This window comes from Nilaparvata lugens, chromosome 3, assembly GCF_014356525.2.
Source record: "Nilaparvata lugens isolate BPH chromosome 3, ASM1435652v1, whole genome shotgun sequence".
Taxonomy (NCBI): domain Eukaryota; kingdom Metazoa; phylum Arthropoda; class Insecta; order Hemiptera; family Delphacidae; genus Nilaparvata; species Nilaparvata lugens.
Genome location: NC_052506.1, coordinates 21,906,602 through 21,920,758, shown reverse-complemented (window position 1 = coordinate 21,920,758; position 14,157 = coordinate 21,906,602). Strand labels below are relative to the sequence as shown.

Here is a 14,157-nt window from a genome sequence, read left to right as displayed (position 1 = left end):
AGTACGGTAAGTACAGTATATTGTGAATCTACTTTTTCTACATCTATTATTTTCTCCATTGAAAGAGCTAGAGACACTGTTTGAAGTGACACCGGACTTATCAAGGAGGTACCTTTATATCGTCTCCATATTTACAATATAAACATATATTACAACTTTTCTACTAATTAAGAAATCGGTCAACTGACGGAAAAATGGAATATGCAGTAGGCAATTTAGATGATGAATCGTCTCACAGACGATGGTGAGATGGAAAATGATTCTAAATAAGATTAGTTTGTTGGTGACAATGACAGGAGGTTGCTAATGATGTTTTTCATGAAAAGTGGATTTAATGTTATGGCTTGCTATGCCTATGCAGAATGTTAATGCTCACAAATCGATTTCCGATCTCATACCTAAAGGAAAACAAAAGACTTGACACGGTAGAGCGACACAAAAATGCACAGAAAATGCATACAATACAATAATTTATTATATTGTACCTGATAAACTGAAAATTCAGTTAAAAAATAACTAAAATAATAACTGATAGTTATGAATAAAAGAATTTGGAGATTAGAGAAAATTTTTATGATGTTAAATACTGTCTACAACTAAAATAGTTGTTGATTTATTTTATGATTATAAAAATTGTCCACAACTAAAATAGTTGAGTTATCTTAACATAACAGCAGTTTAACATTGAGTCAGCGAGTTCCGAGTTAGCCAATTCTATCAACCCAAGTTGACATGCCTTATTTTTCAAAGTCATCTGTAAAGGAGCGTTTACATTAGTCAAGTTTCCTTGAATTCAATCAATCAAGTCACTATACTTCTAATGTTCCTACTAAGAAATGCTTTCTTGCTTCTAACTACTGTTCTATGCTTCTAGTTTCCATTGAGAAATATAAACTTTGGTGGCTGAAAGTCGTCATGCCTTATTTTTCAAAAGTCATCTGTAAAGGAGCGTTCACATTTGTCAAGTTTCCTTGAATTCAAAGTTTCTTGACATATTTGTTTAAAATGAATGTATTTTGAAAGCTTGAAGTCAAGATCACAAGAACAAAAATTTGAATCTACTACTCTTCAAGTTTTGTTGATTCAAGTAGATGCTTGGCTTTTTGATTCAACTTGAATCTTGAAGGTACAATCCAACCTACAAATGAGAAAATGAGATAGAAACAGTTGTCAGTCAATGTAGTGTGTATGAAACAACTAAATAAAAACGTATGATACAGAACAAAACTTGAGATAAAGTAGATCTTTCACTTCATAATAATAATCAATGTTATGAAAACTTGAATTCAAGAAATTTGACCAACGCGACTTGTAAACGCAACTTGAGTGAGAATATTGCCTGAAATTCTCCCTTTAACAACTTGGAATCATATTATTTTCCCTCTTATTCTTGAAATATTTTTAATATTCATTGAATCCCATTATTCCAGGAAACTGCTCCATTCATCGATTTCTCTCTTTCATCGATATTACATTATATAAGTGAAATCTATACAATTGTAAGATTTTGTTGCGGTTGGAGTAAATCACTCATCTCAATTCTTCATCTCAATCATGCTGCATGCTGAAATTAATTACATTCAATTGTAAGAGAAAAAGTCAATTGTAACAACTATTTTAGGGTAGGCGATGGTGTGTGTATTTATTTGGGTAAAGAATAGTCCAGCCTCAGTTTCAAACAGGTTTTTAATAGAACAAATTTATATTTTGATAATCAACTATCCAATAAATTTTCCCAAGAAGTAAAGACTTATATAAGCTATTTCAAAGGTATCTAGTTGGAATACTGAATATTGAATTATTTGATAGAGTACTAGTCAACTTACATTTTTTTTTGTTTTCCAGTCGAGCTTGTGATCTTGGTCACATACCAATGACTGCTTTGTCACCGGAAAGCACTCGTGCGGGGAAGAGGATGCGGCTACTAGAAGAGGAAAATCAACAGTTGATCAAAAATTTAGCTGGTGAGTTGGAAACCGAAGAGAGCATAGAATATCATATTGCATTTATTTTAACGTATGGAAATTCAATTCTAGGCCTTCCATTCTCTCACTAGTTGAAATATACAGGGTGTTTCAGTAGTAGTGTCGAAGTAGTGGGTATTATTCCTGGATGATAGGAGACTACAAATGTCGTATTTGAAGTGTCCAAAACTCAGCGTATCCTTATAGCTGCCATTTTGTTTTTTCATTAGGAATTTTTTTTCTCAAGAACGAAATGTTGTATTGATCTAAAATTTGGTAAATTTTATCAAGATTTCAAGGATTTCTTATTTATTAGGATTGGTCAAAGAATAAAAGAGAAATCAACTCTTTTCTTACTGCATGTATGACTATGAACAAACAAGATCATCTGAAAAACATTGTAAAATCAGCTGGATGGCCATATGGAGCTATACCGATTTTCAAAGTTTCATCTTAAATACAATTGGAATTTAAAATATTTAACATTGATGTTTAAATGGTGACAAGTGGTCATGAATGCAGTACGAAAAAAATCAATTTCTTTGTTATTTTCCGACCAGTCTTGATAAATAAGGTATCCTTGAAATCTTGATAAAATTTGCAAATTTTTTTGACCCTTGTTAATTTTTTTGTAAAGTGAACGGTTTTCGTGAAATTTGCTATCAAAAATTTAAAATGGCCGCCATTTTGAAAATTCACATAGAATTTTTTTTTGAAGTTGAGTCTTCATAGCATATTCATACCAAATTTTAGATCAATACAACATTTCGTTCTTGAGATAAAATTTTTTTAATTGAAAAAAAAAACAAAATCGCAGCTATAAAGGTGCGTACAGACTTTCGCTCTGCTCCGCAACCGAACGTCACTCGAGCAGAGCGATTGATGATCGACCGGGAAGCAAGAGTGGAACGCGAGAAGAGCTAACATCTCCCGTAACGTTCATGATCGGTGCGACTGCAGAGCGGGGGCGGAGCGACTTCGGAGCGATGGAGGAACGAGGGCGGAGCGTGCGCGGAGCGGGTTGGAGGCGCGTATATCTGTACGCAGCTTAAGGAAACCGCTGAGTTTTGGACACTTCAAATACGACATTTGTAGTCTCCTATCATCCAGGAACAATATCCTAGAATGTTCGACACTATTCCGAAACTCCCTGTATATATATATATATATATATATATATATATATATATATATATATATATATATAGTAGAATTATTTTTTCAGTCAATTGAGCACTTCAAGTACAGGATACTACTAACCTTGGTAGTTTGTGCAAAGCTTAAATTGCCGCATTGCTCTTAGGGAGTAAAGTGCTGTCAGATTTCACAGAATTCAGAGCCTGTGAGCGTATTGTGTGAGAGAATGAACGAAAAGAGAGCTTAGGGCTTATTCATAGAATCAGCACAAAAACAGCATAGGTGTGCTCTCCTATTGTTATATTGAAATAGCATTAGCCATAAAACCCGGGTGCAAACTGGGGTTTGCACGGACTGCAGATTACTCACAGATATCAGCATGTTTTTGATGGCAAACGATTGAGATTTGAGAATACGTATCCACATTCATAATATCATAATACTATTGCCAACCATAGTGAAGATATATATATATATATATATCCTCCCAACTCCCTAGGGCACAGCGGACCGTTGTCTGCCGTCCCTGTCCTCCCATTTCCCCAGGGCACAGCGGACCGTTGTCTGCCGTCCCTGACCTTCCATTCCCCAGGGCACAGCGGACCGTTGTCTGCCGTCCCTGACCTTCTATTCCCCCAGGGCACAGCGGACCGTTGTCTGCCGTCCCTGTCCTCCCATCTCCTAGGGCACAGCGGACCGTTGTCTGCCGTCCCTGTCCTCCCATTTCCCCAGGGCACAGCGGACCGTTGTCTGCCGTCCCTGACCTCCCATCTCCCTAGGGCACAGCGGACCGTGTCTGCCGTCCCTGACCTCCCATCTCCCTAGGGCACAGCGGACCGTTGTCTGCCGTCCCTGTCCTCCCATTCCCCAGGGCACAGCGGACCGTTGTCTGCCGTCCCTGACCTCCCATTCCCTAGGGCACAGCGGACCGTTGTCTGCCGTCCCTAACCTCCCATCCCTAGGGCACAGCGGACCGTTGTCTGCCGTCCTGTCCTCCCATTTCCCCAGGGCACAGCGGACCGTTGTCTGCCGTCCCTATTCTTTCCATCCCCTCAGGGCACAGCGGACCGTTGTCTGCCGTCCCTATTCTTCCTTCTCCCCAGGGCACAGCGGACCGTTGTCTGCCGTCCCTATTCTTCCTTCTCCCCAGGGCACAGCGGACCGTTGTCTGCCGTCCCTATTCTTCCTTCTCCCCAGGGCACAGCGGACCGTTGTCTGCCGTCCCTATCCTGTCTGTCCTTCCTTTTCCTACTTCACTGGAGCGGAACCGAGGCCGTAAGGCTGATACAAAATTACATCAAAGTGGTGTCATCAGAGAAGAGAGCGACCTTCACGCCATCAGAAGCACCAGGAGGTGCTGTTCACGCCAGCTGAGGCACAAAGAAGAAGGAAGAGGAACTTCGACTTGCCTCCTTTCCCCGCCCACATTACGACTGAGCGAAGTCATCCAGGAGCAACACCTGGGTATCAATCACCCACCTCTGAAGCTACTCAGGGTGTACGTGATAGATTGGCGCCCAACGTGGGGCACGAGGCAACGAAGTGAGAATCATCATGAGTGAACAAGGCGAGGCTGTTTTAGATGCTCAGCACCAGGAGCTGATAGAGGATCAGTCGGTCGAAGACATAAACCCCGAGGTGATAGCCGACCCCAGAGTTTCCTGGATCTATAGATTGAAAAAGGATGAAGCTTTTAATCTTTCACAAGATTGGGGCATAGTGTCATCTGGAACACTTGCCGAGTTGAGAAAGTTGTTAGTAGAACAACATAAGAAGATGACTGTACGTTATCCCAGCCCTAGACCTGGTATAGTGAGCAGAAGCAGTGAGGAATCCGGACACTCAGCAACAGGTACTCATGCTGAAGTTGGGACCAACATTCACACAAACCCCCTCATGGACCCAGGGACGGTATGTGACAAAGTAAGAAGCTGGAGACTGTCATTCGATGGCCTATCAGATGCTCCCAGCTTCTTAGAAAGGCTAGACGAGCTACAACAAGCTTATGGGCTCACTGGCAACCAACTACTAGTCGCGCTGCCTGAATTACTGGTTGGTAAAGCTACTCTATGGATGCGTAATCGTCGTGACCAGTGGAAATCATGGGACAATTTTGTGACAGATTTCAGATCACGCTACTACCCACTTACCTATGAGGAGGACCTCGAGAATCTAATTCAGGCAAGGAAGCAAAGGGAAGGTGAATTGTTCGACGAATTTCTCGAAGATGTACTGACACTCATGAGGCGTCGAGGAGGTTTCACAGACGAAAATAAATTACAGAGAGTGTATAAGAATCTCCTCCCACGGTACAAATTGTATATTCGGCAATTGGATGTTCATAGTATCGACGAGTTAGAAAAATTCGCGAAAGAGTATGAACAAATCAAAGCAGAGGAGAAACAGAATAGACAGAACTCGAGAGTTCACAAGACTGAGGACACAAAAAAGATTACCGGACTCAAGGTCGGGACAGTGATAACCACTACTAGTAACAGACCATCTCTTAGTGGGTCTGAACCCATGTGTGGGCAATACAAGAGACCGGGGCACTGGAGATCACACTGTCCAGATATTCCACCATGTAAAAGGAGCGGAAAGAGAGCACTGATATGTGTCTGTGATGTGCAGAAGGAGAATAAAACTCCGAACAAGACAGCAGTGATGCGAACGGCACACAGGATTCCTGTGATTGAAGAGTCATCAAGGGACAACAGACTATTCATTACTGTGACAATCGGAGGTAAAAAGTGTCGGGCATTGCTAGATAGTGGCGCTGAAGCTAATTATATGAGTAATGAGGTTTATGAAGTTCTCCAAAAAATAGGGATGATAAGGAAGGTACCAACTCATCACCACGCAATATTAGCTGATGGACGATCTACCCCATTAAATGGGAAGCTGACAACTAATGTCACTATAGGACAAATCACAGTTCCACTAGTGGGTCTATACTGGATGGACTTGGACAAGAGTTGCTATTAGGCATGGAATTTATGCGTGAAAACAGGGTGAATATTCACACATTCACGAGAGAGGTAGAGTGGGATCCTCCCCAACTGAATCCTACAAGTCCGCTAATAATGTCGCGATCTCTCTTATTGGGGACTAAGACAACAGCAGTCCCAACAATATCAGCTGTACAATCCGAATCTCAGGACAACAAGGATCACGACAAAAGGATATTCATGCAGTTTGGTTTGAACAGAGTCGAACCCAATGCCTTGATTGATAGAAAGGCAGAGATGTCATATATTCCAAGGCAAGAATCCTGGGGCAACATTGTGATGGATCACAGGGATGAGATGACTGAGTATGAACGGCAGGCCACGATTCATGCCCCAGCCACCAATACAAGTGGTAGCTCCGAGAGTGATGTGGAAAAGTTAGTACCACCCCCCATTGATATGGTTGTAGAAGAGCCAACACAGTCTTTGACCATCAAGGAAGTAGTCTCACAGTCCCAGGATCCCAGACCAGGACTCTCAAGGAATAAGGATCCAGTGTTGTGTCACCGAGTCTCAACACCTGGTAAGCGTAAACGGGCTGGCAAGCCACGCATGAAAGTCCAATTCCCAGATGGACGATGTAAATATGTACCTGGTGGACCGGGTGTAGATGATGATCATAGTGAGTGGCATACACCTCTAAAGGTGATGCCTGGGAGGTGTACACCTCTTAAGGTGATGCCTAGATGACTCACGCCTTTAAAGGTGGTGCCATAGAGGGCTCCGACCCCCCCCCCCCCCAAGTAGGAGTGGGGTGTCACAAAGTAAAATTGTGACGGAAGATATTGCTAAATAATAAATAATATTATTGAAAGACGCTCGGCTATCAGCAATGCTAGCCGACCGCGGAGATAAGGGAGGTACCGATGGCGCACCATCTTCCGCGCATCAGGACGATTTCCACCGCCTCTGCGGCGGCTCAACTCCATCCCTCCACTTTGGGGGAGTATTTAAAGGCCGGACGAGCCCCAGACCACAGCATTCCGCTCACAACCTTCCTGCTCCTGGTACAGCGGCCCGTTGGCTGCCGTACGACCTCCTGTCCTGGTACAGCGGCCCGTTGGCTGCCGTACGTCCCTAACCTTCCATCTCCCTAGGGCACAGCGGACCGTTGTCTGCCGTCCCTGTCCTCCCAACTCCCTAGGGCACAGCGGACCGTTGTCTGCCGTCCCTGTCCTCCCATTTCCCCAGGGCACAGCGGACCGTTGTCTGCCGTCCCTGACCTTCCATTCCCCCAGGGCACAGCGGACCGTTGTCTGCCGTCCCTGACCTTCTATTCCCCCAGGGCACAGCGGACCGTTGTCTGCCGTCCCTGTCCTCCCATCTCCCTAGGGCACAGCGGACGTTGTCTGCCGTCCCTGTCCTCCCATTTCCCCAGGGCACAGCGGACCGTTGTCTGCCGTCCTGACCTCCCATCTCCCTAGGGCACAGCGGACCGTTGTCTGCCGTCCCTGACCTCCCATCTCCCTAGGGCACAGCGGACCGTTCAACTTGAATCTTGAAGGTACAATCCAACCTACAAATGAGAAAATGAGATAGAAACAGTTGTCAGTCAATGTAGTGTGTATGAAACAACTAAATAAAAACGTATGATACAGAACAAAACTTGAGATAAAGTAGATCTTTCACTTCATAATATAATCAATGTTATGAAAACTTGAATTCAAGAAATTTGACCAACGCGACTTGTAAACGCAACTTGAGTGAGAATATTGCCTGAAATTCTCCCTTTAACAACTTGGAATCATATTATTTTCCCTCTTATTCTTGAAATATTTTTAATATTCATTGAATCCCATTATTCCAGGAAACTGCTCCATTCATCGATTTCTCTCTTTCATCGATATTACATTATATAAGTGAAATCTATAATTGTAATAATTGTATATATATAATTGTAAGATTTTGTTGCGGTTGGAGTAAATCACTCATCTCAATTCTTCATCTCAATCATGCTGCATGCTGAAATTAATTACATTCAATTGTAAGAGAAAAAGTCAATTGTAACAACTATTTTAGGGTAGGCGATGGTGTGTGTATTTATTTGGGTAAAGAATAGTCCAGCCTCAGTTTCAAACAGGTTTTTAATAGAACAAATTTATATTTTGATAATCAACTATCCAATAAATTTTCCCAAGAAGTAAAGACTTATATAAGCTATTTCAAAGGTATCTAGTTGGAATACTGAATATTGAATTATTTGATAGAGTACTAGTCAACTTACATTTTTTTTTTGTTTTCCAGTCGAGCTTGTGATCTTGGTCACATACCAATGACTGCTTTGTCACCGGAAAGCACTCGTGCGGGGAAGAGGATGCGGCTACTAGAAGAGGAAAATCAACAGTTGATCAAAAATTTAGCTGGTGAGTTGGAAACCGAAGAGAGCATAGAATATCATATTGCATTTATTTTAACGTATGGAAATTCAATTCTAGGCCTTCCATTCTCTCACTAGTTGAAATATACAGGGTGTTTCAGTAGTAGTGTCGAAGTAGTGGGTATTGTTCCTGGATGATAGGAGACTACAAATGTCGTATTTGAAGTGTCCAAAACTCAGCGGTTATCCTTATAGCTGCCATTTTGTTTTTTCATTAGGAATTTTTTTTCTCAAGAACGAAATGTTGTATTGATCTAAAATTTGGTAAATTTTATCAAGATTTCAAGGATTTCTTATTTATTAGGATTGGTCAAAGAATAAAAGAGAAATCAACTCTTTTCTTACTGCATGTATGACTATGAACAAACAAGATCATCTGAAAAACATTGTAAAATCAGCTGGATGGCCATATGGAGCTATACCGATTTTCAAAGTTTCATCTTAAATACAATTGGAATTTAAAATTTAACATTGATGTTTAAATGGTGACAAGTGGTCATGAATGCAGTACGAAAAAAATCAATTTCTTTGTTATTTTTCGACCAGTCTTGATAAATAAGGTATCCTTGAAATCTTGATAAAATTTGCAAATTTTTTTGACCCTTGTTAATTTTTTTGTAAAGTGAACGGTTTTCGTGAAATTTGCTATCAAAAATTTAAAATGGCCGCCATTTTGAAAATTCACATAGAATTTTTTTTTGAAGTTGAGTCTTCATAGCATATTCATACCAAATTTTAGATCAATAGAACATTTTGTTCTTGAGATAAGAATTTTTTAAGTGAAAAAAAAACAAAATCGCAGCTATAAAGGTGCGTACAGACTTTCGCTCTGCTCCGCAACCGAACGTCACTCGAGCAGAGCGATTGATGATCGACCGGGAAGCAAGAGTGGAACGCGAGAAGAGCTAACATCTCCCGTAACGTTCATGATCGGTGCGACTGCAGAGCGGGGGCGGAGCGACTTCGGAGCGATGGAGGAACGAGGGCGGAGCGTGCGCGGAGCGGGTTGGAGGCGCGTATATCTGTACGCAGCTTAAGGATAACCGCTGAGTTTTGGACACTTCAAATACGACATTTGTAGTCTCCTATCATCCAGGAACAATATCCTAGAATGTTCGACACTATTTCTGAAACACTCTGTATATATATATAGTAGAATTATTTTTTCAGTCAATTGAGCACTTCAAGTACAGGATACTACTAACCTTGGTAGTTTGTGCAAAGCTTAAATTGCCGCATTGCTCTTAGGGAGTAAAGTGCTGTCAGATTTCACAGAATTCAGAGCCTGTGAGCGTATTGTGTGAGAGAATGAACGAAAAGAGAGCTTAGGGCTTATTCATAGAATCAGCACAAAAACAGCATAGGTGTGCTCTCCTATTGTTATATTGAAATAGCATTAGCCATAAAACCCGGGTGCAAACTGGGGTTTGCACGGACTGCAGATTACTCACAGATATCAGCATGTTTTTGATGGCAAACGATTGAGATTTGAGAATACGTATCCACATTCATAATATCATAATACTATTGCCAACCATAGTGAAGATATATATATATATATATAATAGTGAAAAATTTGTACTCCTGATACATTGATCTTAATCTCATGCTCTCTTCTGAGAAATTATTCTTCATTCAATGTACACATTAATGAAGTGTACATTAGAGGTAAATCATGTCATTATAATTCATATTAGGAAGTCTATTAGTTGAACTGAGTTTTTATAAATAAGCTCTATCTACTATTGTTATATTTTATTTGTTTTTCTATGAAATATAAACATATTCTATTCTATTCAAGTTTGATATTCAATATAATCATATTCCGATTTCAAGTTCTCAATCAACTTCAGTTTATTAATATTGAAGAGGTAAATCATTAACCTATAAACTTATTTTTGCATTAATTTGCTTTGCAGAAGTGAAAAGTATGGTTGACAACCAGTACCCAAATGAGTCATCGAAACTGAACGACGAAACCACTAGAAGAATCTCACCCACAACTGAAAGTGGTAATGGCATGAGGCGATTACAAGATGAAATCAACACATTAACAAAGAGAAATTGTGGTACGTTCTTTTATTGAACAATCTACTCAAAAACAAACTAAACTGTTCATTATTCTGATTTTTTCTATTATTGTGGCTTACCGTAATGTTGAATGGTATTAAGTACTATGAAAAATAATAATTTAAACATTCAAGTACAAAAATAACCATTGCAAAAACAAACAAATAACAGTTTAAAAGTTCAAATACAAAAGTAACCATTGCAAAAACAAACTAGACTATTCATTCATTAATCGGAATTTTTCTGTTATGGTGGATTACCGTAATGTTGAATGGTATTAAGTACTATGAATAATAACAATTTAACAATCAAGTACAAAATTAGCTATTGCATATGGGTTGCTAATGGATTTATTCTTATCGATAGTTCAAGGAATTAAGATAAGGAGATGATAAGGAGTTGAGATTATCAAGAGTTGAATAATACTTTGATTGATTTAATTTTGACATTGAAATAATTTTCAAAATGAAAAAACTAACATTTAACCATTACTAGTCACCAGTATACTAGACTAGGAAGTCTAGTCACTTGTCTATTTTCATTTCATGGCATAGTAATAAAACAATGAATGAATGAAAAACTTGTCTATTTTTATTTCATAGCATAGTAATAAATGAATGAATGAATTCAGACTATGAGCTTCAGTTTGGCAAACTGTTCACAATTATTATTTCATGCGCCACTCAAGGCAGTCTGCCAAGAACTTTGAAATGTTAATTGCTTCAGTGGAATGCGTGTCTGTTGCAGAACTGGAGAGTCAGTTGCGAAGCCTAGAGCAGGGAGCAGATCTCAAGATATTGGCTGTTGATTCTGCTGAAAACTCCTCCTCCAAAATTCGCGAATTGGAAAAGTCGTTGAGACTCATGAAGCAGGAAAAAGAAGAAGCTTTAAAGGTACACAAAATAATAGAGAATTATGTTAAAAATATATTTTCATGGTTCTAGAAATAATTAACAAGCATATAGGCTTCTAAGAGAAAGTCTCATTAATTTACATTATATTTTTCAGTTTGTTTTATTCGATTGCATTTGCAGTTCACATTTTGCATTTCATTAGTAGAACATTTATTTTTCATTGTTCCTGAATTTTTGTCATAAACCAAAATATGAATACATTTAAGTTATTGAATACTTTTAATGTTATTTATAATTGGAATTGATTCAAGAAGTAAATTTCCACGTCAGTTTTGATTCAGTTTTACAACCTAATGCTACTTAGTTAATGTTCACTTAACTCAGTTTCCATTTTTGTTCAAACACTTGATTATCTAAATATGGTTCTATTATAAGCTAAAAATACTGAATCTGTCAATTTCATCCCACTTTAATTATTATATTGATTACTGACAAACTATTCAGATCAGCCAAATTGTTAGCCCACATAAAAGTATTGCTTTCTTTTTAATTGATGCTTAATTGTGAAACTCATTCATTCATATCACATATAGGCCTAACTATGATTATCTTATATTATGTATGTTATATTTTCAGGATAAGTTGGATTTTCAAGAGAAATTGAAATTACAAGATAAAGAGCTCAAAGATGCTTTGTCTCAGAGGAAGTTAGCCATGGCAGAATATACCGAAGTCACTGATAAGTAAGTGCTGTCATACTTTGTATTCTCTCTATTTCTAAGTTCAAAATTGAACTCAAATTGTATCATTGAACTTCAAATTTAGTTTTTAAAAAGAGAATTTATTTTGTAAGAAATCTGTACAACAGGGATGAAAGACTGAGGCTGAATGCTCTAGCTTTGAACATGGGTGAAAACATAGTTAAGGTGGAGTGGTATGTTTTGACACATTCAAGTGAATGCATTACATTCAACACTCTCAAGCTTGAAGCTACCTTCGCCGCTCCACTATGCTTTCACACTATATTAAACAATGCATATTGCTAGCTCAGCTCTAGCACCGAGAAAATATAGCATGAGAAGAAATCCCATGGTATTGAGCGTTTATGTTCAATCCCAATGTTATTTCAAACCCAATTTCAATTTTTAGATATTCGTAGTAGTTATTTTCTCGTGAAGCTGGTAGTCTCTCATACTGTGCCCTTCATACACCTTCAACGGGCTAAAACAGTACTAATAGACATTAGTCGACAGTAATCGGCTTGAGTTAACAAAAAACCGGCATTATACTTGGAAAATAATTAACCTATACCATGGGATATCTTCTTATGCCATATTTTCTCTATGATTCAACACTCTCAGCTTGAAGCTACCTTTGCCGCTCCACTATTATATAATTATATACAATGCATATTGCTAGCTCAGCTCTGCCTTCATCTACAGCATACTATTATGAAAGGGAACATAGCTGAGATATAAACGCTTGTTTGTCAATTGTTTTAATATTGTGGCATTCTATTATGAGAGGTTTAACTGACGTATAAACGCTTGTTTGTAAATTGTTTTAATATTATGGCTCACTATTATGAGAGGGAACATAACTGACGCTCATCGAATGGTTGTTTGTAAATAATTGTTATATATTGTGTGATTTTCAGGCTAACAGAGCTGCGCCAACATAAACAAAAGCTGTCAAGGCAGGTTCGAGACAAGGAGGAAGAGCTGGAGGTGGCCATGCAGAAGGTGGACGCACTGCGACACGACATGCGACGAGCCGAGAAGCTCAGGAGAGAGATGGAGGGCAGAATCGAGGAGGCTCTGGCCGAAGCCATCAAGGAGAGGAAGCTCAGAGAACGCAGCGAAGAGTATTGCCGGTAAGCTCCAACTAGATCCGACAAAAAAGTAATTAAATCTTACATTCATTTATGATTTTTTAAATATCTGTACTTATGTTGAGTATGAAACATAGAAGTTATAACGTTATGTCATCTCATGCCACTCGTCCTAGTGATGTAGTTGGCGATTTGAAATGAAATGAAAATTATATTTTTCTATACTATATAATAATGGAAGAATCGTCTTGGTGTACAGGAATGTACAGGAATGTACAGGATAGGAAATTCACGAATGACGCATCATCACGTCTAAACTTTTGAACTGATTAACTTGTAATGTGCATAAAGATTTATTATTTACCGAGGATGGTTAAGCCCCAATTCAAGAAGAATTAACTTTTTTGGAATCAATTAAGTTACAAACCTTACAATGATAGAGCAACAGAACGAGTAACAAACATACGTACTGTAATCCCAAGGATGTGCTTTGAGTGTTTGAGGTAATATGATACATTTTTACGCATCAACAACTCCTTTCACGCGAAGTAATGACATAATAACTTTGTAATGTTCGATTCCAGGCAAGTTGAAGCTGAAGCTGAAAGATGGAGACAACAAAAGAAAGAATCTAGTTTAGGCTCGAGTGAGAATATCGGTGTGGCTGGCACAGGCTCCCAGTTGAACTCTCAGGAAATATCAAGGTACGATACGCAACAATTTTAATCTTATTCCTCTCATTTATTGAAAAATATTCTGTGATGGTGTCAGATTATGTAGTTATAAAGAATAAAAATGACGCTAATTGATAATTTGAACGCATTTTAAAAATCTTTCAATTTATACTTCACAACTTCACTGTTGATATTTTTCAAGACTTGGTTTCTAGAAACTATTGAAGAGAGTTCAAGATAAT

The 14,157-nt window shown here is 38.9% G+C and overlaps 1 protein-coding gene across 1 annotated transcript in view; it reads left to right on the top strand.

Moving 5' to 3' along the window:
* The window catches only part of LOC111064389 (serine/threonine-protein kinase Genghis Khan), a 65,257-nt gene that overhangs the window by 13,907 nt on the left and 37,193 nt on the right, over positions 1 to 14,157 (top strand). Inside the window, exons 10-15 of the mRNA XM_039422739.1 lie at positions 1,846 to 1,964; positions 10,406 to 10,555; positions 11,304 to 11,449; positions 12,047 to 12,153; positions 13,068 to 13,283; positions 13,826 to 13,945. Of these exons, the coding sequence (XP_039278673.1) occupies positions 1,846 to 1,964; positions 10,406 to 10,555; positions 11,304 to 11,449; positions 12,047 to 12,153; positions 13,068 to 13,283; positions 13,826 to 13,945 (858 nt within the window). The remainder of the gene's footprint in view (positions 1 to 1,845; positions 1,965 to 10,405; positions 10,556 to 11,303; positions 11,450 to 12,046; positions 12,154 to 13,067; positions 13,284 to 13,825; positions 13,946 to 14,157) is intronic.